The sequence below is a fragment of the Leuciscus leuciscus genome (assembly GCF_965113295.1).
Source record: "Leuciscus leuciscus genome assembly, chromosome: 9".
Lineage (NCBI taxonomy): Eukaryota > Metazoa > Chordata > Actinopteri > Cypriniformes > Leuciscidae > Leuciscus > Leuciscus leuciscus.
The window spans coordinates 26,012,586-26,038,975 of record NC_138733.1 but is presented as its reverse complement, the minus strand read 5'-3'; the positions used below and the strand labels follow the sequence as shown (position 1 = coordinate 26,038,975).

At 38.7% G+C, this 26,390-nt stretch overlaps 1 protein-coding gene and 2 long non-coding RNA genes across 3 annotated transcripts in view; 1 reads left to right on the top strand and 2 right to left on the bottom strand.

Annotated features, from left to right (window-relative positions):
• LOC309506129 (NXPE family member 3-like) overlaps positions 1-26,390 on the bottom strand; it is a 45,245-nt gene that overhangs the window by 1,438 nt on the left and 17,417 nt on the right. The window contains exons 3-7 of the mRNA XM_082179726.1: positions 1,613-1,984; positions 1,097-1,512; positions 930-1,006; positions 539-742; positions 109-446 (exon numbers count right to left, since the gene is read on the bottom strand). Of these exons, the coding sequence (XP_082035852.1) occupies positions 109-446; positions 539-742; positions 930-1,006; positions 1,097-1,512; positions 1,613-1,984 (1,407 nt within the window). The remainder of the gene's footprint in view (positions 1-108; positions 447-538; positions 743-929; positions 1,007-1,096; positions 1,513-1,612; positions 1,985-26,390) is intronic.
• Positions 8,043-8,902, bottom strand: LOC309506159. Its single transcript, XR_014208661.1, has 2 exons — positions 8,713-8,902; positions 8,043-8,677 (listed from the first exon to the last, which is right to left on the bottom strand). It is a non-coding gene; the product is annotated as an uncharacterized lncRNA (long non-coding RNA).
• LOC309506158 lies at positions 8,974-11,205 on the top strand. The gene is made up of 2 exons (XR_014208660.1): positions 8,974-10,532; positions 10,751-11,205. It is a non-coding gene; the product is annotated as an uncharacterized lncRNA (long non-coding RNA).

Genomic DNA, 26,390 nt, shown 5'->3' with positions numbered 1-26,390 from the left:
AATCCTGTGCCACAGGTACTGACATTGATTCAGGCTGCAGCAGAAGTGATTTTACGCTACTATTTGAAGCGTCTGCTTTTGAAGTGTGATGAAGGCCTATAACGTTACCTTATAGCCAGTGTTGACAGTCTTGATTATAACAGTTGTATCAGGTGCCCGCTGTAACAATGCTAGAACAGCTTTGCGAATCCTCAACACTCTATGGGTGAAGAAATCCAGAGGGTACGTGGTGAAATGGGGTCCCAGATTGAACATAATGACTGTGTGGGGTCCTCCAGCCAGGTCATCGATCTCATTACTGATGTAGTGCAGATCAGCAAATGCTGTTTTCAGAGTGCGCAAAGGAAGGCCGTGAGCCCTCCAGTGTAAGTCAATGTTGTTATCCACATCCACTGCTATGAGCGGCCCTGACTTATATTGGACATGCAGGTTCATCTGCTTCAGGGCTGAAAAACAGACCCACAATTAATGCATCTATGCACTGTATAAATAATTGATGAACAAAATTAATGAACAAATAAGCAACTATTTATCTCACTTGGTATTGCTTTCACAAAGAACTCAAACCACTGTCTCATAGTAGAGTCTCCCATCATGTAGATGTGTTTGTCTTTCAGGCACTCTGTTGTCGTTTGGGTTGTAAAATGGTGGGTGCTACAGACGAATGACGTCCACACATCATTCAAGTAAAAGCCAGCTGGAACTGGAGTGTGTAAACCAGGGTGACATTTCTCTGTAACATCTGCAGGACGAGTAAATGTAAGTTCTGTGTCAAAGGTATAAGTTTTCAAAAATGTGCCTGAACTGGAGATTTTATGTGACTTGCATTATCTAAATGTCAGAAAATGTATTATGTGCAACATAATTCCCAACATATCTGCCTCCTTGTACTGTATTATTCTGCTGGGTTAAACCAGTGACCAACATACCAATAGTTTCATTTCCCCCGGAATGAAAAATGTTGATGATCCTTTTATCTCCACTGATACCTTTGTTAGTTTGCTTCCTGCCAAAGAGAACATGTTTGTCATTCTGCCTTCCATCAATGCATCAAATATATCAAACAAACAGCCAATCAAGTGTTCTTTAATCTCACATAAGCATTTTCTCCTTATTAGTCAGGCAGTTTCTATAACCACCCATAGAGTGGTACACAAGGGCACTGCATGGCAGCGATTTGGGTCTCTGACAGTGCCAAGTTTCTCCGGTACGGGGATCGTTGTATTCACAGCAGCAGTCTTCTGTTCCCATATGCTCTAGTCCATTGTTGTTCCACTTTACATTACACATCACTTTTTCACTCAGCCTGGTCTTATTTGGTCCTGGTCCCTCATAATATCCATTAAAGAAAACTCTGTCAGAGTTACTCTCTCTGTGATGCTTCAGGACCTGCACAGCTTCACTGGAGTGAATTAGACGCACAGCCACCTGTGCCTTGCCGACCCACGGCAAGAGGAAACGTACAGAGTAGGAGCCATTGAGCAGGTCCACCACCTCCCCAAAAACACTGGCCTGTGACAGAAGTACATTCTCAGTACAACTCTCTCTGACCCAGGGAGATAAATAAATCAGGCAAGTAATTTTTGTTAATCTAATGTGTACAATAACTGACCTTAGTTTTAGACCAGAATAGCTTGGCTTGAAAAAAGTCGCCTCCGTAACGCTTGGATTTGTTGTCAAAATCCTTTGCTTGCACCGTGACATAAAGCTCCTCACCAATTTGATAGCTCTCTTTCAGGTTCTGAATGATGAATTTGGTGTGGCCTGGACTAGTACTCATAGACACATTTGTGATTGCTCTGTCAGGCCCGGCCCAGTACACATCTTGCTGTAACCTGGAGTAGTCGTCTAAAAATGAGCTTGACTCTTCTGAACTAAGTACTGAAGGAGAAGTGGAGTTCGTATGTATTCCTGCAAAGTGCCGAGACAAAAAGCTGGGTGGAGGGCGTTTCTTCCTTTCATTACCTGTATAAGACCATATAACCTAAAAATACAAAGATTGTTATTAATCAAAAGTGTTGTATTTGTAGGAATCATGCTTGTCGATTATTAAACAAAAAACATCTAAGGTTATGTATTTATCCTGGTTCCCTGAGAAGGGAATGAGACAATGCGTCATAACGTTAACGGTATGGGAACACCATCAGGTGCGATCTGTGTCTGAAGTAAGAGTGGAACACGGCAAATGATTGGCAGACGGCAGTCCTAGAAAAATGGTTCTAAACAGTACAAAATGATGGTTATTTGGCTTGTAACAACAGCAGAACCCTTTTGGTGCTAAATAGAACCCTTTTTATAAGGTTCCATAGCTTTGATAGTGTTGACCTTAATGGTGTTATAAATAATATTTTTATTAATATTTTATTTAGATTAAAATGAGTATATTAGTCTATTATTGATATTAGTATTATTAATATTCATTTTATATATTATTTTATATATTTACAGTATATTGTTTTTCTTTCTGCCTAGTCTTATAATATCGTGTAGCCTCTATTTGGGTTTCACATTAAAAAAAGCATATTGTGTCATTTAGGGACTTTTATTACTTTACTGACATGGAAAATTGTAGAAAAAAAGACAGTGGTCTAAAAAACAGTTATTAGCTTAATATAAATGATAATTGACATTGAACATGACATGTGTCATGATCACCAGTTGAAGTGCCCTGCACATCCACCAGAGGGCACTCCTCCCCAGACCCTTGCTTTGCCACCCTTGACTACATCTCCCATAATCCATTGCCCATACTCATTATGCCTGATTACTTCCAGCAGTTACTCATTACCTTGCTAAGCCCAGCCTATATAAAAACCCTGTTCACTCAGTCATTCATAGCGAAGTCTTGTATGTGTCTGCACTGCATTTCTGAGCCTTATCAATCTAGCTGAAAAATTGATCTTCATGTTAAGGCTGGAATACACTACACAACTTTTAAAATCTTAACAGATTTTTAAATAGCAGGCATCATACACTTGCTGACTTTGTGAATGATTACAGAGAAAAAATGGGCATCATACACTACATGACTGAGAATCACTATGAGACTTGCGCAAGTCATTCCAATCCCAAAAACTTCAGCAGAAATGTGCCTCGTTGCAAAAAAAAAAAAAAAAAAAAAAAAAGTTACATGCTTGATATTTTTTAAATGTCTTGTATACATTTCTAATCCCAAAGGTGAAAGCTACAAATCACAGAGCTTCCAGTATAGGATGGGTGCATGTCTTATCTCCAGGATAGTGTCAGAATTGTCTGAAGCACTGCATAGGGTGACCAAACGTCCTGTTTTCACATCTTGTCCTGGCCGTCCTGGCTATTCTGTCCTCTGCATGCGTGTGCGTTGAGCATGCATATACAGATAGCTAAACATTGTAACGTGATGAAGAGGCTTCAATGACCACTCAGAGGATGTCAATTTTCTTCTTTACTTGAGTGTAATCATGTTATTTCTCTCAATGTTACATTACTTTGTGAAACTGAAAAAGAAATACAAAAATGCTTATTTAAATATAAAGAAACAATATACAAAAACTCTTTACACAATGATTACATTAATATCGGAAAATTACACTATGTTAAGAGATCACATGGCGATCTCCTGAAATGTCCGCATAATGCACGTGGAACCACTAACGTGCGTCTAATATATGGGTGAATGACGGATAAGGATTAAGATGTGAAAAAAAATAAAACTGCCAAAAAATTTCAAATTTTAGGACTTTCTATACTTATTAGAGTGTTGTGTATGTAATGCAATGACATGTACACATTTCAAGAATGTAATTAACCACTTTTTTTTGGTGAATCAGATCTTTTTCCCCATGAAAATGTCATTCCTGGGTAACGTAATGAATTTTTAAATTAATTACATTTCTACCATTGTTGGCATATACAAATGTACTGATATCCATAATTGGAGCTCAACAAACAACTAGTGCTCGTAAAACTACATTTTAATCACAATTAATATAATCAATTTGGGATTTCATATAGACATGGGCTCAGTTTTGGCTGCTGATAACTCAAAATTCAGAACCAAATTTAAAAAAAAGCTGGAAAATGTTTAAAAATGTTTTCCAATAAAGTAAATAAGACTTGTTTTATCATTAACTCAACAAAAAACAGAATTGTGTAATCTAACACACAAATATGGGTTAAATTAATTGCCTGTGTCATTGTTAGCCGGAATGACATACTGTTAGACGGAAGGACATTCTGCAATATTTTTCAGGATTACCATAAAAACCATCCTCAGTATAATTTTTTCCTTTCCAACACTCAAACTTGAAACAAAGTAAGAGACACTGACAAGTTTTTAATGATTTAAAAAAGTTAAATTCATTGATAATGACCCATGTGACTCATTGAATCATATGAAATCAAGATGAATGACAGCTAAAATATGGCAAAAAAACATACAATTATGTAAATAATGTTAATGTTAATAATATAACAATAATAACTTTGCCTAAAAGTTTACAAATGTTAATTAAAAACTAGATTGTTGTGCATATGTCATTCTGGATAACGGATGACATGTCCTGGCTAACAGAGGTTTTTTGTTATACAAGAATGACATGTTGTTATCCAGGAATGACAAAAACCAATATTTTTTCTTTATAATCAGGCACTAACTTAACCACCTATGGAAAACTACAACTTAGCTATCATCACTTAAGGTAACCTTTTAGATCAAATAGATCGTTTTTTTATATAAAATCATTATAAATGTTTTATTAGTGTTATCCAAAAGGTCACATGATATTGCTACAAAGTGCACCAGTGACCGAAATATCAAAATATCGACATTTTAAGAGACGCTTCCTGACCTTTGCACATGTTCTAGTGCTCCTTCAGGGTCTTCTTTTTGATACAATATTATGTCACATGACATACCAAAATGCATTATGGTCCAAAATGGTCATTGATGTCTGTTATCCAGGACTGACATTAGAGAAATCACAATTTGGGGACAAAAGTCGTTCTGTCATAAAAATGTAAATAAGCTTAGTATTATCACTATATTTGTAGGAATCATTGAAAACATCAATACAGTTATGCCCAAGTAGATTTTAAATACTTTTATTTATATTTTTAAAATTTTTGTTGTATTTTTGTATTCAGATTTTAAGCCGGGACAGTTACCCGGAATGACATTTTGAGACTTTTGAGCTCAATAGTTCCTTAAAGATTAATTATTTATAATGAATTCTCACATGAGTAATTAAAGAGGGGGAAGTTGAGTCACTTAATGAAGTGCATTTAAAAATGTATACATTTTTATATTATGAATATGCTTGGGACACCAGAATTGACACGCCACGTTATTGACCCATATACATTTTAATATGATACAAACACAAAGTATATAAAATAACAATTATATTCGAAAAACTTACAAGCAAAGCTTCTCTGGACTTTACACGACAAACTGGAATCGGAAGGAAAGAGAATGCGATCTCTCTGCTGCGCAGAACTGGAAAATGGCTGCTGAGCTTTGCGTGATTGTAGCTAAGAAGCATAACAAATAAAGTTTTTCCAAGAGAAGTTTAACTAAACCTATGGCAAACAGCGCCATCTAGTGGCGAAAAATTATTAATGTTAGACATGACATAATACTGGCTGTTTTTTATAAAGTGATGAAAATGTCCTGGTTTTCATTATTTTTCATTGGGCCATTAAGCGTATACATGCCTTTGCACACAAAACATATGAAACCGGCTTCGCCCCGTCTTGTTATAATCAGTGCGTTCCTCAATCCGCAGCGGCAAGCAGAGAGCACAGAATACAGAGGCCTGTGTGTATGTGTGTGTTCATCTCAGCCTCATTGGTCTGTCACTGCTCGTCAATGTCAGAATATTTGAAATGACCAATCAAATCAAAGTAGGCGGACTTTACGTTCACAGAATTTTAGCAGCGTGACTCAACGCTTCAGTTTACGGTCAAGTGTGAGATAAGATAAGTAGCTAACAGCATAAAATATAATAAAAAGCCCAAATGTAAATTCACAGATGATTTACAGAGAAAATTCCTGTGTTTTCGTTTCGGTCGGGATCCGTGTAAAGCAGAATGCATGAACTGCAAAGCTGGCACGCACGTGTCAGTGTCAAATAAAGGTGCTAGCGACCTAGAAGCCCACATAAAGAAAGTATAGGCTACAAGAGAACAGGAGGATTCAAATTGTGTTTTTTTTTTACTGAAATAGTGTAGTAGATTTTTTATTTTAATAGTAGATTTTTAACCATGGCCATGAAAATAAATAGTGTCATGTAAAAGGTGTTAAAAGCTAAACTTTAAAAAAAATATATAGTATCCTATTGTTGCGGGCCAAACACTGAATGGAAAGGATGTATTACTTTGTATTAAAGTACAATAACATAGTTGCAAGGTTGTGAATGCATTTGTCAAGTATTTTTTGATGCATTCACCCCCAACCACGTCCCCACCCCTTAACCACGCCTCCCCAAACCACGCCCCCGTCCTCTTTTCTAAAAAACTAAAATATGGTCACCCTAGCACTGCACAACTAGCCTACTTAAAGGGATACTCCACTTTTTTTGGAAATAGGCTCATTTTACAACTCCCCCAGAGTTAAAGAGTTGAGTTTTACCGTTTTCGAATCCATTCAGCCGATTTTCTGATATTTAGAAGAATGTCAGTAACCAGACAGTTTCTGGTCCCATTGACTTCCATAGTAGGAAAAAATATATACTATGGAAGTCAATGGGACCAGAAACTGTCTGGTTACTGATTTTCTTCTAAATATTAGAAAATCGGCTGAATGGATTCGAAAACGGTAAAACTCAACTGTTTAACTCTGGGGGAGTTGTAAAATGAGCCTATTTCCAAAAAAAGTGGAGTATCCCTTTAAAGACGATTATCTAAAGGTAAACATTGGGACATTGTGGCCAACAAACAAACATCACAGCAGAACCATTGCATTGCGCATCTCTGAGCAACACAGCAGTGTTTTGCTATTAAATGAATCACCATTTTTGAATAAATGTTTAAATAACCCTTTCATAACGACAGTCACTTTCTTTTTTTCTTTGAATGAATCAGCTGTCTGAACAAATTGAATGAATCATGAATTAGTGACTCATTTACTCACACATTTTGCCACCATTTACTGGCGGGTTAGTTTTATATCTATAATTATTATTTTTTGTTGATACTGATTTCATATAATTGTTAATATTCTGATTAAAATTATTGATAAAATGTAAGAATTTGACATGAATGGTGACGCACAAGTTTAATAGGGTTAGAAAAAAAGGCCCTGGAAATCAATTTATGATAAATATTAGGGGTGTAACCAGGGTGGGAATTATGTAATTTTAGGGGCAAGGCCATTTGGCCTCCACCTTTTCTTTTTTTTTAGGGGCACCAAGGCCATATGACAGGGCACAAAGGCCATTGAGTACAATTCGATGGTTTTCCCATTCAGATTGATACCATAACATCCTAATTTGGAATAAGACATGGATTACGACTTTTTTAATAAAAAAAACTAACATTTTTTAATGAGAGAGAGAGAGCGCCATTACATCCAGAAGGTATACACCCTCACACAACAATAGAAACACCACAAATGCCAATAAAAGCATTCAGAAACAACACAATTGCCAATAAAAGCATTCAAAATATTCATTCAGTCCTCTATATCATGTGAGTGTGAGAGAGAGAACCATTTCATCCAGAAGGTATACACCCTCACAACAATAGAAACAACATAAATGCCAATAAAAGCATTCAGAAACAACACAAATGCCAATAAAAGCATTCAAAATATTCGTTCAGTCCTCTATATCATGTGAGAATGTGAGTTATTAATTATGATTATCAAAGTTTACATTCAATATAGGCTATAAACAAATTGTGTGTAAACATGTTATAATTTGCCTACACATACATACATATACATACATATAAAATAAATTGTAAGAATATCACTAATAGTAAAGACTAGTACTAATAAATAAACATTAGGCCTATGCTAAAGTTATTAAATAGCAGTCCCAAACTAGTTTTTGTTAATACAATGTTGGTATGAGCCACTACAGTCATTTAAAAATATAAAAAATAACACAAAGAAAAAATAGTGGCATTTTGGGGTTAATATGGAAAGGACAGTTACCATGGTGAATACACAATATTAACAATAACTGTTAATGAAACATGGAAACTGCTCCTGGTGAATAGAATAGAATAGAATGAAAATCATACCTGCATTACTTTTATTTCGTGTAATTTACAACGTAACGGCGTTGCATGCTCGTAGTTTCTTTTGCACTTGACCAGTGAGGCGATACAGCGCGCGCGCCGTCGCATTTGCGCGTGCAATTGAAGAGTGTGCGCTACGAGTACAGGATAACGGCTGACAGGACAAGAAAGTCAGTTTTTCTGAGGTGAAAAACTTTATCTCAGCGTACACTTATGTCACTGCCTGGGTTTGTGCTGGGTTTTCTGAAGTAGTCATGATTCGCCTCTCATATCATAACATGCTCTAAACACGCACGCAGAGTGGAAAAGGAGGCGCGGGGAGCAAGGATCACAGCGCAAATTTGAACTATATCGATATGCGATATGGTCTAATTCCATATCGCATTTCAAAAATATATCGATATATTTTTTATATCGATATATCGCCCAGCCCTACACTGAAGTTCAGAGACTACTTGGGTGGCTCGCTGTAATTCAAAGCAAGCCCACTATGCCGCACTGGCGCTTTATACATGGAACTTGGACAGGGCCAGGGCACACAGGCCACTGTGGCCGTACGATGATTTTTTTTTCACGGGGCATGAAGGCCAAAGTGTAGGGCAACGGCGGCCATGGCCGCGTGGCCGCGGTATAATTCCCACCCTGGGTGTAACGATATATCGTGGTACGATTTATCGCGATGCAAAAATGTCACGATATGTATCGTAGAGTTATGACGATATTATCAAAATTTTTTTTTTTACGATTTGACGTCCGTTTTATCCTATTGGTTGAGCTACCGCACCCGCGTCATACGTCACGCTTGCATTCAGGCTCAAATGAAGAATCGCTTGAACTGTGAGCAGTAGCAGGGCAAAATGAGTTCGACTTCGTCTGAAATTGTAATTGAAATAGAAGATGCTCCGTCCACTTACAAGTCTGACGTCTGGCAGCATTTTGGTTTTCCAGTTACTCGACAGGAGGACGGTAAAAAAACAGACAAAACACGAACTGTGTGTAAATACTGTAAACAAACACTGTTATACACGACGTCGAACACTACAAATATGATGTGTCATTTAAAACGGTACCACAAAGAGAAACTCCTGCAACTGGGTGCGAAAAAGAGAGTGAAAGAAGGCCAAATATCTTTAGAACGTAGTTTTGCTTCAACATGGTCTCAGTCAAGTGCAAAAGCTCAAGAAATAACCAGATGCATCGGAGTTTTTATCGCAAAAGACATGAGGCCATTCTCGGTCGTTGAAAATGTTGGATTTTGCGAATTGGTGAGGGTACTGGAGCCCAGGTATCATATTCCGTCACGCCCGCACTTCAGTAAGGAGGTAATTCCAGCCCTGTACAACGAAGTTAAAGCAAATGTGACGGATGTTTTGAAAAATGCTGAGAGTGTGGCGATAACAACTGACGGATGGACTTCGCGGGCTGTTCAGAGTTACATCACAGTCACAGCGCATGTTATTACCACAGAGTGGGAAATGAAAAGTTTTGTGCTTCAGACTCGCCCGCTTTTCGAGTCGCACACTGGTACAAACATAGCTGATGTCTTAAAAGCAACCATACAAGAGTGGGAGCTTGAAAGATCTGCTCATAGCATTGCTGTCGTTACAGACAACGCACGCAACATGGTTGTGGCAGTGAGGGAAGCAGGGATGTCACCGCATATTAAGTGTTTTGCACACACTTTGAATCTTGCTTCGCAAGCAGGATTGAATGTTCCCCGCGTCAGTCGCTTGCTGGGTCGCGTGAGGAAAGTCGTGGCTTTCTTTCACCGCAGTACCACAGCAACAGCTGTGCTCGCGGCAAAGCAAAATATGCTTGAGATCGCATCACACAAGCTTATCATGGATGTTGTTACACGCTGGAACAGCTCAATGGAGATGCTGGAACGCTATCTCGAGCAACAAGCTGCGATAACGGCAGCCCTCTTGAGCACTGAGGTGCGCAAAAATGCACGTCAACTCGATACTATGGATAGCGCTGACATCAGTGAAATCGTAAACCTCCTTAATCCGCTAAAAAAAGCCACCACTGTCCTGTCTGATGAAAAGAGCCCCACGCTGTCACTCATATTGCCCTTGAAAGCCATGATCGAACAGAGCATGACACCGGACGAGAAAGACTCCACAACTATTGCTAACATGAAGACAGCCATCCTGCAAAACCTCTCAAGCAGATTCACAGAGGAACAGGATTATCTACTAGAGGGTACTGCCTTGGACCCCAGATTTCGTTCATTGCCCCACTTACTCCCTGAACAACGTGAAGAGGTTTTCCACCGATTGAAAAACAAATCAAACCAGTTACAGCAGGTATGTCTGCATTACAAATTGTCTGAGAATCTGTGTATTTGCACTTGTGTGTGTTTGTCACTCTAATTGCATGTTTGTGTAACCTACTTTGTGCACACCTTTTGTGTATGTACTTGAAACTATACCACACCTTTTGTGTATGTAATTGAAACTACACTTACTTACTAGTAGACCTTAATTATTTTATTTTATTTTATTTTATTTTATTTTATTTTAAGGCTGTCACTGGGAAGCAAACGAAGGAGGGAGGTGCCAGTGATGGAGATCCCACTGATGCAGCAGATCAAAGAGATGCAGCACACAGAGTTGAGCCAGAACAGCCACCTAGTAAAAAGACAGCACTGGAAGAGCTCTTTGGTGCAACTTTTTCTGAACCACCAGTCACCCAGTCCAAAATTAGGATAGAAGTAGAGATTGACATACAAAAAGGACACTTCTATTCCCCTCACTAGCTGTCCACTGAAATGGTGGAAAGAAAATGCTCAAATGTACCCACTTCTTTCACCTCTTGCAAAGGCTTACCTCACAGTTCCAGCAACTTCTGTTCCTAGTGAACGTGTTTTTTCGACAGCAGGGGATATTGTAAATGCGCAAAGATCCCAGCTACTGCCAGAAAATGTAGATATGCTGGTTTTCTTGCAAAAAAACCTGTAAGTAACCTAAAAAAAAACAACCCCAAAGCTGTTTGTGTTGAAATTACTTGAACAGGACACTACTTGATGTGTTTTTTGTTGCACTTGTACTGCTTAAAGAAGTTCTCTCTTGGGCTATCCTAATTTTAATTTCATGATACAATTCAGTTTTATTGGTCAGTGACACCTAGTAGTCATTGTTAATTTATTTACGTACAGAAGGTTAAACTAAATCTTGATTTATATTGAAGTATTGTATATTCTTTAAGTTGCATGTATAACAAGACAGTTATTGAACACTGTTAATGTTAAATAAATAAAATTTGATTTTCAGTTGAATTTTTTAATTTTGTTCAAAATATCGTGATGCATATCGTATCGTGAACCCAGTATCGTGATACGTATCGAATCGTGAGCTGAGTGTATCGTTACACCCCTAATAAATATGCTGATTCACGCACAGTGAAAGCTGAAAGAACACTGATAATATTGCTTCTAAATAAATTACATTTACACAATTACAATTCTTTTTTCATTCTGAATAGATAACTGAATAGATAACTAAATTGTCTGACCGATAATAACCGGAGGACAAGCAACAGGCTTATGAAACAATTATATATTTTTGTCAGTTTATGCTTAATTGGTTGTTTCTCAATTAAACACTAGGGTGTTAGGTAGTCAGTAAAACTAATTTAGAAAACGCAGCATGTACCTACTTTTTTTTTTCTCACTTATAGACACCAAAAACTGAGGAGGAATGGCAAACAATTGCCATTTTCCACACTGGTAGCGACGCATCAAACACCACAAAATGTGTTCTTAAATCGGCTCAAAATATCAAACATGTTTTGATATCCTCCGACTGGATGGAATCATCGTCTGAAGCTATAAATCGGAGTCTGTGACCATCATATACTATGTGATTTTCTGTAAATTCTGTCAACTCCGAACACACAAAATCTGCAGACTAGAGCGGACATTCAGCAACTACTGCAGACTTATCCAGATCGCAAATCGGGACAAAAATCGGAGCAAAAGTCGTGTAGTGTATTCCAGCCTTAAGATATGTCATTCTCCTATTGACTCCTGTTGTTTTAACAGAGAATGAAATTGTTGGGGACACTTGAATGAACCTAACTAAAACTATGATAGCTAATATAATTCCAAAAAATGAAGGATCAGGTTAAATTCATAAGATTGCAAGTAAACCTAAAGACTGCGATGCCCACCAAGACCACGCACACCAATCATAAGTACGTTTATTACATCTAGTATGTGGACACCTCTTTTAATTATTAATAACTATTTTAATTACTTAATAGGTTGTACTGAGAAAATGTAAAAAAATAGTTCAGCCAAAAATGATATTAAAACCATGATTTACTCACCCTCAAGCCGTTCGAGATGCATATGTCAATCATTTTTTTCAGTTATTTTAGAAAATGTCTTAGATCTTTCAGTGGTAATAATGTCAAGTTATGGGGTCCACCTCCTTCAAGTCCCCAAAATGTGCAGGAATCCTTCACAAAAGTAATCCATCCGGCTCCAGGGGGATAAACGAAGGCCTTCTGAGGGTAATCCGTGTGGTTTTGTCGTAAAAATATACATATTTAAAACTTTATAAATGAAAATAACTGGCTTCCGGCAACGGTCGACGTGCGTTCACGGGAGATGGATGCCGGTGTATGATGTAGGAAGTAGCGTAGGAAGCGTCGTGACGTAGAACGTCATCGCTACTACGGTTCAAACAGATAGGGCTGGGCCAAAAACTCAATGGGCCCTATCTTGCACCCAGCGCAATTGACTTTGTACAGCGACGCATGTATCATTCCTATTTTGCACCCGTGCACAGCGGACTTTTCCCTCCACAGAAGCACGTCGGTTAACTAAGAAATACACTTGCGCTCCCGGGGGCGGTTCAGCGCAAAGAGGAAGCGTGTTCCGTAGCAAACGTTCCCTCATGCTATTTTGCACGTTTAGAAAACAATTCCGCCACTAACCGAAAAAATCTAGTTTAAAGTCAGTGGCGCGTTGCGCATGTTATTCATTTGCTATTTTAAGGGTGCATGCTTGGCCATAATCAATGTAGCGTGTGCTCAACGCGCATACACTTTGATTCTCTCATCTACACAGAAGCAGCAGTTTTCATTTTTGCAAATCATACATTATTACGATGGATGGATGGATGGATGGATGGATGGATAGATAGTTTATTATAAAAGCATACATCTAGCTTACACATTTACCCAAATTATCATACGCCTGTTTAACCGAAGTTAATTTGGGTGTGTTTCTCCATCCCCAATGTCACTTCTCTGTGTTTTACGGCCCTGACGAGAACGTCAGTCTCCTCGGCTGTGAACCGCTGCTGTCGCGCATCTGGCAAATCCGCCGTTATAATAGGAATCCGCTATAGAATAAGCGTGTCTGCTCTTAAAGGGAATGTGAGATGACGCTCTGATTGGTTTATTTCACGTTACGCCCAAACCACACCTATGAATAATGAAGCTACTTCAGACCAACCCATTTTAGATTTGCGTCGGGCGCAATAGTAATTTATCCCGCCGGTATAATATCAACAGCGCCCAAGACCCGCCCACAAAGTTACTTGCGTTTTGCGCTTGATACTTGCGTTTCAGATCGTTAAAATAGGGCCCAATATCCTCTTCTCTAATATCAAAATCCTCCGACATTTTCTTTTAAATACACGTTTTTTAAATCGCGGAAATCCTGAGTGGAGTTTTGTTTTGCTCTGCTCTCTGGCTGCGCTGTCGCGTTCGTTCTACGTCACGACGCTTCCTACGCTACGTCCTACGTCATACGCCAGCATCCATCTACCATGAACGTGCGTCGACCGTTGCCGGAAGCCAGTTATTTTCATTTATAAAGTTTTAAATATGTATATTTTTACGACAAAACTGCACGGATTACCCTCAGAAGGCCTTCGTTTATCCCCCTGGAGCCGGATGGATTACTTTTGTGAAGGATGCATGCACATTTTGGGGACTTGAAGGAGGTGGACCCCATAACTTGACATTATAACCACTGAAAGATCTAAGACATTTTCTAAAATAACTGAAAAAAATGACTGACATATGCATCTCGAACGGCTTGAGGGTGAGTAAATCATGGGTTTAATATCATTTTTGGCTGAACTATCCCTTTAAAGCTACTCGTGAACCGATCATCTCTTCCTTCTTTGTAATTTATAGCATCAAATAAACATGATTGATCATCAGAAGGAATGTTGTTTCAACCGTGGAAAAACGTCAGTACACACAGTTTTTCAAGTTCAAATCCACCAACATTAATCTACTAACTCTCCTGACTGCTTTGTCGGACAACAATGGCGGATTCGGCGGATGGTGGATTCGCCTCTCAATCAAACTCCCTGCGAAGGGTGAATTGTGGCATGATGCCAGAAAGCTCCGTCTCACTGCAAACGAAGTACTACTAATGTCACGGTTCACAGATTCATTGTTTCCTTCTTGTCTCGTGCATCTGTTGTTGTGTGTGTGTGTGTGTGTGTGTGTGTGTGTGTGTGTGGGCGTGACCGGATCGTTACCACTGATCAGCAGCACAGCTGATTGTCAGTAGCAGCACCAGCTGAAGCTCATCAACTCATCCTTAAATACTCACTGGTTTCTCCTCTCCACTGTCAGATCGTTGTTGTATTCCCTGTGATGTGTTGTGTCCTCTGCTCCTGTGTTGGCGTTCCTGTTCCGTGCCTTGGTGTCGTGAGTTGGTGTTCCTGTTCCGTGCCTTGGTGTCGTGAGTTGGTGTTCCTGGTTGATGTCTCCATTGTTCTTCGTTCCTCGTCTGGATTCACCATCTTCATCAGCGCACTCCACCACTCACCACCTGCTTTCTGTGTTTGGCCATCGAGGTCCCTGCGCCACTCATCATCACCTGACTCAAGTCTTATGAACTTTACATTTTATAATAAAGAGCTGTTTGATTACACTCGCACTTGCTTCCTCACCTTCTGTCGTGATAACTAACCCCCAAAAAATCTTCACTGAGCACTTCTACCCAGCCTTCAAAAGTAATACTGTTACAAAATATGGCAAAGAAATGAGGGCAATGTCATCCAACTCATGGAAAACCAAGAGCATGCTGAGGAGAGGTCCGGCCTGATGATCCTGAACATCCTTGTTTGGCAGCTATCCCAGATGGCATTAGGGCTGGACGACATGGGCAAAATTTATATCACTATACATTTCTTAATTTCGGTCTAAACAATATAATTCCGATATCGATATGAACAATATAAAAGCCTCAGAAAATCTGCCAAGAAAACCCACAACGGATGTCTGTAGCCTACCCATAAACTTCTGAAAAATTAATTTGCCATGAATTTCCCAAGTCTCTGAAACCTCCTCCTCTTAAACTACATAATATTTTAGAAATAAAAATGGTAAAAATTGTAACAGGGCTGTTTTAGAAGGGGATTGAACCCAGGTCTCATGTGTTCTAAATCACTGAGTTAACTGATTGAGCTAACTCCCCTATTAATGTATGGAAGTAAAATAATGTCAAATGTTTTTGAAATAAAAAGCCTGTTGAATTGCACTACTTGAAAAAAATAGGCATTGCGTTAACCATGCTTGCATTTTAATGCATTATATTTTTAGGGCTTGTATTTTTATGGGCTGAAATTCAACATGGTTGAATATTTAACCCTCTGGGGTCTGAGTGGTTTTTGGGGTCCTTGAGATGTTCTGACATGCCCTGACATTTGTGCTTTTTTCAGTTGCTTATAAACATATTAATGGCAAAGGTATAATTACACTCTATTTAGCACAAACAGGGCTACCATAATATGTGAGCAACATGCATGTACATGTTTGTATTTTTGAGAGAATAATGTTTATGCATGGTTATTGAAAAAACTAAAAACTAAAGTTTCTGAAATAAGGCCACAAAACACATACTAAATATGTGACAATAAGACTTTTGACTAATTGATGTCATTGCCTAGAGTGTTTTCTTCAAAATGATGTGAAAATCATCCTGCCCTTATCATTCACATAACACAATACATTGATTTAAATCTTGTAAAACACTTTTTGTTTGTAAAGACAATATGCGCAAGAGGCGTCAACCATTCAACAGCATCATGCATATGTAGTGGTTCACACCTCAGGAGACAATGGGGCCCGCATACTTAATGAGCCATTCATTCAGGTGTGTCACCTATAGCCACAAGAAAGAATGCAAGAGCAATATATATATATATATATATATATTCTACCAAATTGGTTCACAGTTGGAAGCATTTCAACTTTTTTTTTTTTGCACAAATTTTGCTCGCAAATTGTATAATATCCAAGGAAAACATGTCTAGTAATTGTGCAGTTAATTCTCATACTGTATTTTCAGTTTTGGAATATGTATCCTCTCCCCAAATTTGTCAATAATAAAACACAATAAAAATTATTTAAAGAAAAGGCTTATATTTACCTTTTAAAATTTGTTTACATCTACCTTGTAAATATATTTTTTTATTAAAAAGGTTACAATTACAACAACAATTGAAGTGTAATCTTTCTTTGTAAAAACTAAAGTATACATTTTATCATATATATTTCAAAGTTAAGGATTCATTACTTCGAATATAGCTTACATTGACAAAACATACTATATTTAACATATTAGCAAAAATTGGCAAACAAAAGCTTATTTGAGGTGGCAGATATTTTACAGTAAAAATGTGTAATCTATCCAAAACTAATCAACGAAATGTTGTCTTTCATTTGTCTGTAACATAGGTCTTTCGTTTTTATTATAAGGAATATAAATGTTAATTTGCAATTTAATACGTTGCTTATACAAATACATTTTATTTCAACACATTTCAGTTGTGGTAAACAGCGCATCGCTGCCGTTCATTCATTCACACAGAAACGCGATTTACTTGAGAATGAAAAAAAACTTACTACAGTATTCCATCAGTTGCTCCTCGAAATACCAGCACTTCTGAGGTACGTTTTCCATTATTATTATTCCTCACAGCGCTGCGAGACAGTGTAGACAAGTACACTGATCTGAATAAACTTGATGTGTTTTCTCGAGCTGATATGTGGGCGTTCACAGTTTGTATGGGATCGTCTCAGTCATTTGCGTTTGAATAGCGCGCGCTCTCCGTGGGTGGGGCCGATTATAACCTAATGAGATGAGATGAGCTCGACTGGAATCGCTCTCTTTTAATACAGATTTCACAAGATGAGAATATTTGTTTTTTATATAAATTACTTCATTTAAAAGAAGAGAATTCAAGCTTCATGCCTGTGTGTCTGTATGCCTGTTTGACTGAGTATTCGCTCAGTTATGGTTCATTTTCGGACGCGTTTCAGAATGGACTTCACTGGCAGAAAGAAGGCAGAACTCGCTTCGTGTTTATTTTTCTTTATTTGGCAAAAAGCACAACACTTTGTTTTTATTGTGAGTATACACAAAAATAATACACATTTAACAGAATCGATTGATGTATGAAACTCCTATGGAAAATCAAAGTCAACTGAGTATTTATGAGTTTCTTTTACACTGATTAAAAAAAAGCGAGCTGGTATCGCCGGCGATACCTCCGACCTCAGGGGGTTAAGCTGTGAATATTTCAATTAAATATCATTTCAAACACCTTTTCATTATTAAAAATTCAATAATCCATATTCACCATTCATATTTCACTTCCAAAATATTCAAACTGTTTAAAAATACAACCTATAATATTCAACAGGCAATTTTCGGTCCATTTTATTTCGCTTTGCAAATTCGCTTCCACAAATTCAGTGGTTCAAATTCGACAGTAAATTCAACATTGACGTCCAGGAACTGCAGGAAAAGCAGTAGATTGCCGAGCATACTCTCCATCTGCTGTTAGTCGACCTCACCATCAGATGGTGCAAAAGCGCGTGTTGTTGACGAAGACCAGCAAAATTAGAGCAAGTCATTCATTCATAAAACTCATTTACAGCAATGTAAGTGTATTTGTGATTATTATGACGGCTGTTTTATGTTAAATTCAGTGCCTTCACGGTTACTTTTCCTGTGTAGCCTACATGCATCTTTCTCTACCGTGAACGAGATTATAATGTTATTCCCCAATGCGGATATACAGATCCAATGTTACATTTTTGAGGTTGACATATATTTCTCTTGGTTGTTTAGTTGCCTTAACTTTATATTGTGGCGATGTGCTGCATGAAGGCTATTAGGACTTCCCTCAATACTTCAGGATTCCCCTGCTGGACATATAAAACGCTTAACGTAGCTTAATGGACTACAGTGATGTAAAAGACCAAACTCGCAGGCAAGCAGATGGACTCAGAAAAACACGCTAAGTTTAATGCTGAGCGTTTCCCAGTGATAGACTGGCATAAAGTTGGCTTGATGTTGGACATTCGTTCGCACATTTAGGGACCGTCTCTAAAGTGTATAAGACTTTGGTGTACACCAGGGCTATTCAATTAATTTGGAATTGGGGCCAGTTCATGAAACTGAGGCAAAATAAGGGGCCGGAGAATATGAGTAATTATGGTAACAAATAACGAAATTACAACAACATACTGAAGGACTTAATATATTCTATTTTGTAAATGCAGAACAACATTCTGAGCACATTGTGATGCACTAAGACACATAGGCCCAAGGCATTGTTACATACAAATGGCAATACAATGTTGAAAAATCAGAGACACAGACAATAAAAGAAATGCAATTAACCAACAGAAAACATCCACTTAATTGCACATAACAGTACCAACACAACTTTACAGCTCATTATCCTCAATTGACAATGAGGAAATACATTTCAGTGTTAAAAGTGAAGAGGGAAATAATTATCAGAAACATCAAACTGTCCCCCTTCTCCACTGGCTAAAACAGAAATGCAGCTAAATGGTAACTGAATACAACTCACACTTTTTTCCTTCTAAAAAAATAAAATAGACTGCCCCATAAATCCACACATGGACTACTACTGTACTCACTTTTGTCCATTTTGAACATAAATCAGACACCTAACAATCAGTCTAGGTCAGCCATATCACATATATTTAAGATTGAGTGACAGATAACATCAAATGTATCTCCACCAACAAAAATAAAACCAAAGTGCATAGTGTGGTACAGAATAGAATTAAAACAACATAACAATGCATGTTTTTTTTTTTTTTTATCAAGGCAATGCATTTCAAATAGCATCACTCAGTTTAGGTGAGCCATATCAGTTGTTGAGAATTTCATTAATTTAACTAACAAACATCTTAAATTCCAAGTGCACCAACAAAAATAAAACCAAAGTGCATTGTATGGTACAGAATAGAATTATAACAACATAACAGTGCATGGCACTTTATCAAGGCAAAACATTTCAAACTGCATTCAACAATAATACCACATCAAGAAAAACATTAAGTGCATAATATGGTGTGAATAACATGTTAATTGCATACTGTTTAAAATAGTTTGCCAACATTTGCCATCTAATGAGAGAAATGGCATTTTTTTGACTTGGCAAGAGCAGTGAAGTCAGGTGTATATGTTGTCAGGGCAATGCGCAAGCAGTGTTGCAGATCCTGGTCAGTGAGGGATATGCGATTGTGAGTTTTAATGGCATTCATGTGTGAGAATGATGACTCACAAGTGTATGTTGAGCCAAACATTGTCAGAAGAAAAAGTGCAAGACCCCTTGAATGTGGAAATTTCTCTCGGCTGACTTCATGGGTCCAGAATTTCTCAAAACCTGCCTGCAGCAATGACTGTCGCAAGTCATCTGACGACTGAATGTCAATGAGTTCCAGTTGTAAAGACCCCTCATCCAATGACGATACCAGCTCCTTCCCTTTCAATGCAAAGTCTGCCTCAACATTCACACAGAACGGGTCCTTCACAAATCTCATCACTTCACAGGAGATGCTAAAATCGTCAAACCTAGTGGAAAAGTTGTTTTTCAATGAGTCAATAAACCCTGACATCACCTCTGTAATTTGCAGGCCAGATTTCCTCAATGTTGGGAAGTGGAGCATCTTGCCAGGACAAAGATCAGCAGAAAAGAGTGAGAGCTTTCTTTGAAAAGCATGAAGTTTTTCCACAAGTTCTGTGACTGTTTTATCTCTGCCCTGCAACTCCATGTTGAGTTGGTTCAAATGTTGGAAAACGTCGCTCAAAAAGCAAACAGCGGCATTAAACTCATAATTTTCCATCAGAGACAGAAACTTGCCAGCTTTTTTCAATTTTGAAGACCGGAGAAACACCAGAATATCCCCTCTTAGTTCACAAAAACGTTTCAAAGCGTTACCTTTGCTAAGCCATCTAATGTCATTGTGAATGAGCAAATCTTTATATTCAGCAGACATGTCAGTCAACAGCTTGCGGAAAAGGCGGTGCTGTAAACTGGAGGTACAACGGATGAAGTTTATAATTGCCATGACAGAGTCCATGGTCTCTTTTAACTCACCACTGAGTTTGGCACACAGGAGGCTTTGGTGGATGAGGCAATGCAGAGATCTCATCTGCGGAGCCGCAGCTGCCATCCTCCCGGCGAGCCCCTGATCCCTGCCCACCATCGAGGTGCCAACATGTTGATGCGCGCCAAATCCAAGTTGTTCTCCTCAAAGAATGAAGCAATTTTGGTGAAGAGAATCTCACCGGTAGTGTGCCCCTCCATGGGAATTAGTCCAAGCAGATCCTCACGAAAACATTCCCCATCAAAAAATCGCACATAGAGGCACAGCTGTGCAACATCACTGTTATCAGTCGACTCATCCACGGGCAAAGACATCACCTCAGCCTTCCTCAGCTTGTCCAAAAGAGTCTCGAAAACGTCCGATGCAAGGGACTCAACTCTCCTCATATTTGACGTGTCAGAAACTGGAATTTGCTTGATCGAATCAGTAATGTTTTTTCGAGTTTTCTCATCTGTTACCACCTCCTCAATGGATGCCAGCATACACTCCTTGACTGTCTCTGAGTCTGTAAACGGCTTTTTCTTTTTGCCCAATATCCATGCCACTCGTAACGATGCCGCAGTTGCTCTCTCTTGATCCGTACAGGCCCGAAACAAAATGCGACGTCTTTTCTCATAACAAGATATAAGCCCTGTTAACTTTTGCCTCCGAGCAGCAGAGCCCGGTGGGTAAGTAGCATCAAAGTTAGCATGCGTTGTCTTGAAATGCCTTCTCAAATTATACTCCTTGCATACGGCGAGGCACTCGTTGCAGATTAAGCACACAGGATTCGCATCAACGGCAATAAACGCGTATTTCTCTGTCCATTCATTGTTGAACTGCCTGTTCTCTGAGTCAACTTTTCTTTTTTTTAAAGGTCCCATGACATGCTACTTTTTGTAGGCTTTAATATAGGCCTTAGTGGTCCCTAGTACTGTATCTGAAATCTCTTTCCAAAAATTCAGCCTCGGTGCAGAATTATAGCCACTACAAGCCAGTCCCAGAATGAGCTTCCTTCAGACAGGCCATTTCGGTGTCTGTAGCCTTAAATGATAATGAGGAGGAGAAAGGCGGCGCAAGGTGGAGGGTGGGTGTGGCCTTGACCATCTTGCGCAACGGTACCGTGGCGTGCATGTTTACATTGGATATAGCAATGTCACGAAGACACGCAGTCTTTCAAGCATTTCAGTTTGACCCAGAATCTGATCCAGATGGAGAAGCAACGAATGAAGAAGTTGCAACTCAGCGGCTCCAGCAGGACGTTTCCGAATGGTTAGTTTAAAATATTATGTCTGGATACGGTACTTTATTCGGATGGTTTACAGTTATTATCATGTAGCTAACGCTAACCTACTGTTGCCTTTTCATGAGAGATCTGTAACGTCTGTATTTATCTTATTACAATTACATCAAGCTCTGCGATCTTGAAATGCGGATATCGCGCGCGCCATATAACCAACAGGAAAACGGTTATCCAAATAGCAAAGACGTGTACAACACTCGCGTTACAGTGTGTGTATTCACACACATAAACTGCATAGCTAATGTTACAGCCAGATTCTACGTGTAACAATCTAGGTAACCATAAACAGTAAAGCAACACACTTATATATCATTAGTTGACTTACTTGTCCGAGGTGTGTAGCTGAGCCAAAGAGAGTTGGTACTGATCCAGACTTTAGTTTCAGACGTTCAGCAAGCCCAGCTCTGTATTAACCCTTCGGTGTTCATTTGTACATCCAATTATTGAACAATTGTTATGCTTCGCTCGCTCAAAAGCCATGATATCTCTCGTGGACAAACTAAAATCGCGCGCGCGCGCGTTCCTACTTCCTAGCTCATTTTCTCATGGGCGGAAAATATATTCTCTGGGCGGGCAAAGCAGAGACAGGGGAGGTAACATTTCCTCCTTATGACGTCATAAGGAGGAGATTCAAGATCAGCGCGTTTGAGCCTCCATTTTCTCAAAGGCAGAGAAAGATAGCAAAAGCTCGATTTACACCGATTGAAATTTCTAGAAACTTGGGGACCATATACAGGCTAGGGGAACTCATATTAATGTTAAAAAACCTCAGAAAGTGAAAATTTCATGTCATGGGACCTTTAAGGTAGAGAGAGACATTTTTTTTTTTTTTGACAAACTTTGTGCTTGGCTTGAAAGAAAATAAGAGCGTTTAGAGCGCGGCACTACAGCGCGTCGCGAATGGGCGATTTTGATTGGTCATGTAAGCTACTTTTGCCACCATGGCTTAAAGGGGTGCATACTGCCTCATACTGCACGAAAAAATTTACAATTAACCATAGTCATGCGCTGTATGAGACTTCCCATATGTAATAAATTCAGTAGCGTAACTTTGTTTTAAAAAATGGGTGGGACATTGCTAACATTATGCTAAATCATAAATCAGATGTATGTACAATAACATTACGATGTCCAGCAATCGATTTAAATAGTACACTGGGTTTAATTTGTCGTTTAATAAGGTCAAATATATATTGTTAGTGGCGAGAATTTTCACGTGAATAAATACATAGATCCGACTATGATAAGTGTGTAATTAAATGGTCCAGTGGCAGAACTTTTGCCATGCGTGTCAGAGGATCTGTGTTCTACTCCGCACTCGATTATTTTTCTTTTTTTTTTTTTTCTCATCAAAACCGATTATGTGGTTGAATATCAGACAGGGACACGTTTGTGTGCATTTTGTTTTGTAATTTCACCGGAACGAATAGAAAGTCTCCACAACGGATTGAAGCGCTCGTCCGAGTGAAGTGTGAAGACTGTCACTGTGCGCAAGCTGTGCGCGAGCGGCAACGAGCACTTTGATCACTTGATTTAAAAAAAAACACATTTCAGCGCTAGATCGCCTCTTATTTAACAACGAACGAAATTAATGCTCTGCTAGTTCACTGGAGATTTTTTATTTATTTGTATTGATACATTCGGGCGGCGAGATGTTTCAAAAGTGGTAGGGACAATATCGACCACGCCTATGACTACACTTCACTCCAAGGGCCGGTACAAAATCCCTCAGGGGCCGGACCCGGCCCGGGGGCCGCCAATTGAATAGCCCGGGTGTACACGTTTCTAACTCCGATAGCATTTGAATAGAACGACTTACAGTCATAAAACCAACTGTAAAGTGTTCATGTAGTGTCAGGCATACTGCGCACCCTTTGGATTTTTTATATTTATTCAAATAAATTAAAGTTTGCTATTGAAGTTAGAAACGTGTATGCCAATGTTGTATGCAACTTTAGAGACGGTCCCTAAATGTGCGAATGTCCAATGCCAAGCCAATTTTACATTTAGTCATTTAGCAGACGCTTTTATCCAAAGCGATTTACAGTTAAACTAACAATAGGACAACAATATGCAAGTGCTAGAGAGAGAGAGAGAGAGAGAGAGAGAGAGAGAGAGAGAGAGAGAGAGAGAGAGAGAGAGAGAGAGAGAAAATAGAATAGAATAGAAGAGAGTGTTAGTATTAATTGATCAAGTGTTGATTTTATGCCAGTATATCACGAAACGCTCAGCATGAAACTTTGCGCGTTAAGTTCATATTCTGAGTCCATCTGCTTGCCTGTAGCCTATATAGTACAGCCTACATCCCCAATAAGGTGCAAGATTGGTCTTTCATATCACTGTATTAGTCCATTAAGCTACGTTAAGCGTTTTGTCCCGACGGAAGGGGAATCCTTGAGTATGAGGTATTGAGGGAAACCAATTATAATCCTGTTCATGGTAGAGAAAGCTGATGACATGTAGGCTACACAGGGAAAGTAACAATTAAGTTATTGAATGAAACATAAACACAGCTTGTGTGTTTATCATCTTTTCCACATATACTGACACAGATAATCATTTTCATTTTATGAATGAATGTCTTCGTCAACAACACGTGCTTTTGCACCTCCTGCTGGTGAGGTCGACTAACAGCCGATGGAGAGTATGCTCGGCAATCTTCTGCTTTTCCTGCAGTTCCTGGACGTCAATGTTGAATTTACTGTCGAATTTGAACCACTGAATTTGTGGAAGCGAATTTGCAAAGCGAAATAAAATGGACCGAAAATTGCCTGTTGAATATTATTGGTTGTATTTTTAAACAGTTTGAATATTTTGGAAGTGAAATATGAAAGGTGAATATGGATTATTGAATTTTTAATAATGAAAAGGTGTTTGAAATGTTTTTAATTGAAATATTCACAGCTTAAATATTCAACCATGTTGAATTTCAGCCCATAAAAATGCAAGCCCTAAAAATACAATGCATTAAAATGCAAGCATGGTTAATGCAATGCCTATTTTTTTTTTCAAGTAGTGCAATTCAACAGGCTTTTTATTTCAAAAACATTTGACATTATTTTACTTCCATATTAATGAACACAAGGGCAGAGGTGGTCAAAAAGCAAGGAGTTGTAGACCTTTAACAAAAGACAATCTATAGTAGCCTGGGAAAACCCAGACAACTTCCGGCAAATTTAGATTTGCTCGAGAAGTAGTCTGGCAAAGAGCTCATTCAAGCCCATTTCCATGGCCTAGAAATCGCGGCACCAATCAGAAACGTTGAGGCGGGCTTTACACGATGACGATCGCTCTGATTGATTTTAGGTCTATCCAATTGTGCCCAGAAGCATCATCCATTGGTGCAGCGCATCAACTTTTAAATGCATTATTATATTCAAATTGCAAACATATGAGGACAGTCTCCATGAAAGACCCACTGGCAGATGAACGTGCTACTACATTTCTCTCCGAAACGGTAGGAAATTAAGTTAGATTTAATAGAGGATTTTAACTGTGACAAGATGATTGACAGGGCAGTTTACGTGACAGGATGCACGCAACAGATCCATCTGATAAATATGACGAAGTATATGTCCCAAAGCTTGCCTTTTGGGTTGAAACACTGAGATTTCCTTGAAAACCACTCACGTCATGTACGTCAAAATTCGTTAGCACGTACAGCACGCAATGCCTACCATACTCGCGAAAACATTTCTTCTTTACGTCGTGCCGTTTTGGAGTTAAAGACAGCTCAGGTTGGCCACTTCCAACCTGAGAGCATATGGAAGAATTTCTAGTTCTGAGGGATTAGACGTGAAGAGAGTTGAGGTGAATGTTATAATAAACAGACCTCCTCCCCTGCCTCGTATTAGCCTTAATTTCTTCATATTCACATTGAAGTGTCGAAATCGTGGAGGTGTGTTTATCGGCTTGCATAGTGTTTACCATACAGTAAAATCATTTGAGTGGGGAGGGGCTGTGTAACTCATGAGAATGCCTCGGGTTGAGATTTGCTTGTGGGCTATCTCTCCCCAGGTTGCATTCTCTTTCGAGGTGGGGTCCCCTCAAGCACGGGACACGGTCGCACCGGTTGTACGTACTGCCCTAATGATGGCCATTGTTGTGAAACCTTTTTCTAATGTGATAGAAATATTTATGTAATGGGTATTTTCAACATTAAATGTACTGAGAAATGCAGACTAAGGATGCTCAGGTAAAAGACCATATATACTTACCCTAAAAGTATTTAACACTGTAGAACTAACAGTCATATGATTAGCTTAGATCATTACAAACCAATCACCAGAACAAATCACAGTGAAGAAGACTCGATAATGTTTCAAATGATTGTACAGTACATCTTTGCACATGTATATGCATTTTAAATATGTATTTGTAATTGTGCATTTTGTATAGTAATGTATATAATGATAATACTGTGCATTGCATGTATATTATGCAGTTAATGTTTTGTGGATTCTGGTCTTTC